The 2679-nt window shown below is 45.2% G+C and overlaps 1 protein-coding gene across 1 annotated transcript in view; it reads left to right on the forward strand.

Annotated features, from left to right (window-relative positions):
• HUWE1 (HECT, UBA and WWE domain containing E3 ubiquitin protein ligase 1) overlaps positions 1-2679 on the forward strand; it is a gene marked incomplete at its 5' end in the record, with an annotated part of 110201 nt that overhangs the window by 101715 nt on the left and 5807 nt on the right. The window contains 3 exons of the mRNA XM_024758006.1: positions 760-856; positions 1780-1935; positions 2345-2590. Of these exons, the coding sequence (XP_024613774.1) occupies positions 760-856; positions 1780-1935; positions 2345-2590 (499 nt within the window). The remainder of the gene's footprint in view (positions 1-759; positions 857-1779; positions 1936-2344; positions 2591-2679) is intronic.

A 2679-nucleotide genomic window follows, 5' to 3' on the forward strand; every position in this document is an offset into this window, starting at 1 on the left:
ACAGAGTGGCTGTAGGGAAAGCCTGGCATCATGTATATATGCTGTGGCACTCATTGTTTTCCTGTCCTTGTAACAACATGCAAGTTGCCTTCCCAAGATCCGGGAAATAAGGATATCTTGAGGCCTATTTTTTCTTTGTCTGTAATTACTATTATACAGTGTGATTTCATTGAGCATGCTGGGAACAGCCTAGAATTTAAGGGCTGAGCTCCGGCAGGGTAGAAAGGGATAGAGAACTATTATTCTGGAGTATGTTTTCTGCCCAGTCTCTTTCCCACACCTGATAGGACAGATGTTGGCTTTTTTAAAAAGCCAATCCCACCCATCAAAGATTGCACTAATTCATTGCCGTTATTTCCCCTTTTGTGAGCAAAAAGGAACAAAGAGTAAACCTACCTTCTGCCCATCTGAGTTTTACATATAGGTATATATACGTGTGTAAACTGTCCCTAGAAGTCTTGAAGTCCAGGAGGATGGTGCCTGACTGGACACAGGCCTGGAATAGAGTGGAGGCAAATGGGGCATCCAGGGAGCTCTTTGCAAAAGCTTGCTAGCTCAGGGTGGAGGACAGCAAAGGAGGTGGGAAGGCCATTCTTTTGTCCTGGAGAGCTACCTAAGGAAACTTCTTTCCATATGGGAAGACATGGGAGGCTTCTTTCCAAGCTTATGATATGTGAGAGATTGTAGGACAGCCTCTCGCCTGTCCCTGAGGAAAGCAGAGTTGCACCCTTTATGTGACTTTGTCTCCCTTTTATCCAGTCGGAGTCAAGCCAGTCAGAGGCATCTGTCCGAAGGGAGGAATCACCCATGGATGTGGACCAGCCATCTCCCAGTGCTCAAGATACTCAGTCCATTGGTCAGTACTACTTCCCATTTCCAGCCCAACAAAAGGGAGAACCAGTCTTCATGGAATGGCTGCTGGATCCCCTCCTTCCAACATACATGAGCTCAGTGTTTTCCAGTTTGTTCAAGTGAACCCTGGTTTCTGTATGTTGAGCTCAGTGTTTTCCAGTTTGTTCAAGTGAACCCTGGTTTCTGTATGTTGATAGGCCCGTACCAATCAACTAAGATCACTAACCATCACCACCTGGTCCTCATTGGAGAATCATAGCACACACTGCAATTTCTGTAGTAAAGAAACAAGAAACTATGATGATACTGTGTGGAGACAGCATACGTTTGAGTCTTGTCTCCCCATTTACTATCTCTGGGACCTGAGGCAAACCTCTCTGTTTCCTCATTTAAAATTGGGATATTCATAGTTAGGATTGAGTTAACACGTGTATATATAGCATTTAGAGCAGTACCTGGCACACAGTGGATGCTATTATTAGCAGCATTTCTCAAGGTTAATTTCATATAGAATGCTTTTTGGCACCCTTTTAACACATTCCTGTGGGATAGTGTTGTCATAGGACATCCAGTTTTTAAAATATATTAAATCATTTAATAATCCATAGGTTTTCTGGGAGCTAGTAAGGCAATGAGAAGACCAATGCTGTCTGGTAGAATTTTCCTGCAGTAGCTGTTAGCTACATGTAGCTATTGAGCACTTGAAAAGTGTCTAGTGCAACTAGACAAACTTTTTCTTGTATTAATTTTATTCAGTTTAAGTTTAAATGCCATCCAGTATAGGACTAGAGCTTGCTTTCAGATGTCACTCAATTACTCAGTGGCCAGTGGACCAATTTACTTGATCTGTCTAATGGCCTGTGCATTTGGTCTGAATGAAGGAAAAGCCTCAGGGGCTTCCTAGTCTCTCCTCTCTGTGCCCACTAGGCTCAGATGGAACTCCACAGGGGGAGAAGGAGAAGGAGGAGAGGCCACCTGAGTTACCCCTGCTCAGCGAGCAACTGAGCTTAGATGAGCTGTGGGACATGCTGGGAGAGTGCCTAAAGGAACTGGAGGAATCCCATGACCAGCATGCGGTGCTAGGTGAGTTGTGGCCTGAGGGAGGGCCCAGGTCCGCTGATCTGCTCTGGGGCCCTTTCTGCCAGCTTAATTTTCTTCCTTCCAGATTACTCCTCTCCGTCGGATCTCCGTAATAGGAGTTTAAAGAAGAGGATTTTTTTTCTCTGACTTCATTGTCAGAAAAAAGACTAGCCTTCTCTTTTGGTAGCTGGTATCTTTTACTTTTTAGACCGGGGGAATCTTTATAACTGGTTGCCTATCCCATTTTTCTCTGGAAGCTCTGACTTCCTCTGTGGCACCATTATATTTCTCCTGCAAGTTTTCATTACTTTTTCACGTAGTACTTTTGAAATTTTATTATGAGGGGGGGAAGAGGTTTATATGTTGAAGTTTATAAAGTAAATTGTCACTATCCTATCGTTCCTACCCCCAGTACTACAGCCTGCCGTCGAGGCCTTCTTTCTGGTCCATGCCACAGAGCGGGAGAGCAAGCCTCCTGTCCGAGACACCCGTGAGAGCCAGCTGGCACACATCAAGGACGAGCCTCCTCCACTCTCCCCTGCCCCCTTAACCCCAGCCACTCCTTCCTCCCTTGACCCATTCTTCTCCCGGGAGCCCTCGTCTATGCACATCTCATCAAGCCTGCCCCCTGACACACAGAAGTTTCTTCGCTTTGCAGGTACAGGGAACTCTTAGGCCCCCAAATGTAGAAGGCTACATTTTTTTTACAGGGTCAATTCATACATTTTGTTTTTAGCTGATTTCCAG

The sequence above is a fragment of the Neophocaena asiaeorientalis genome, unplaced genomic scaffold, assembly GCF_003031525.2.
Source record: "Neophocaena asiaeorientalis asiaeorientalis breed wild unplaced genomic scaffold, Neophocaena_asiaeorientalis_V1.1 scaffold685, whole genome shotgun sequence".
In the NCBI taxonomy this organism is placed as follows: Eukaryota; Metazoa; Chordata; class Mammalia; order Artiodactyla; family Phocoenidae; genus Neophocaena; species Neophocaena asiaeorientalis.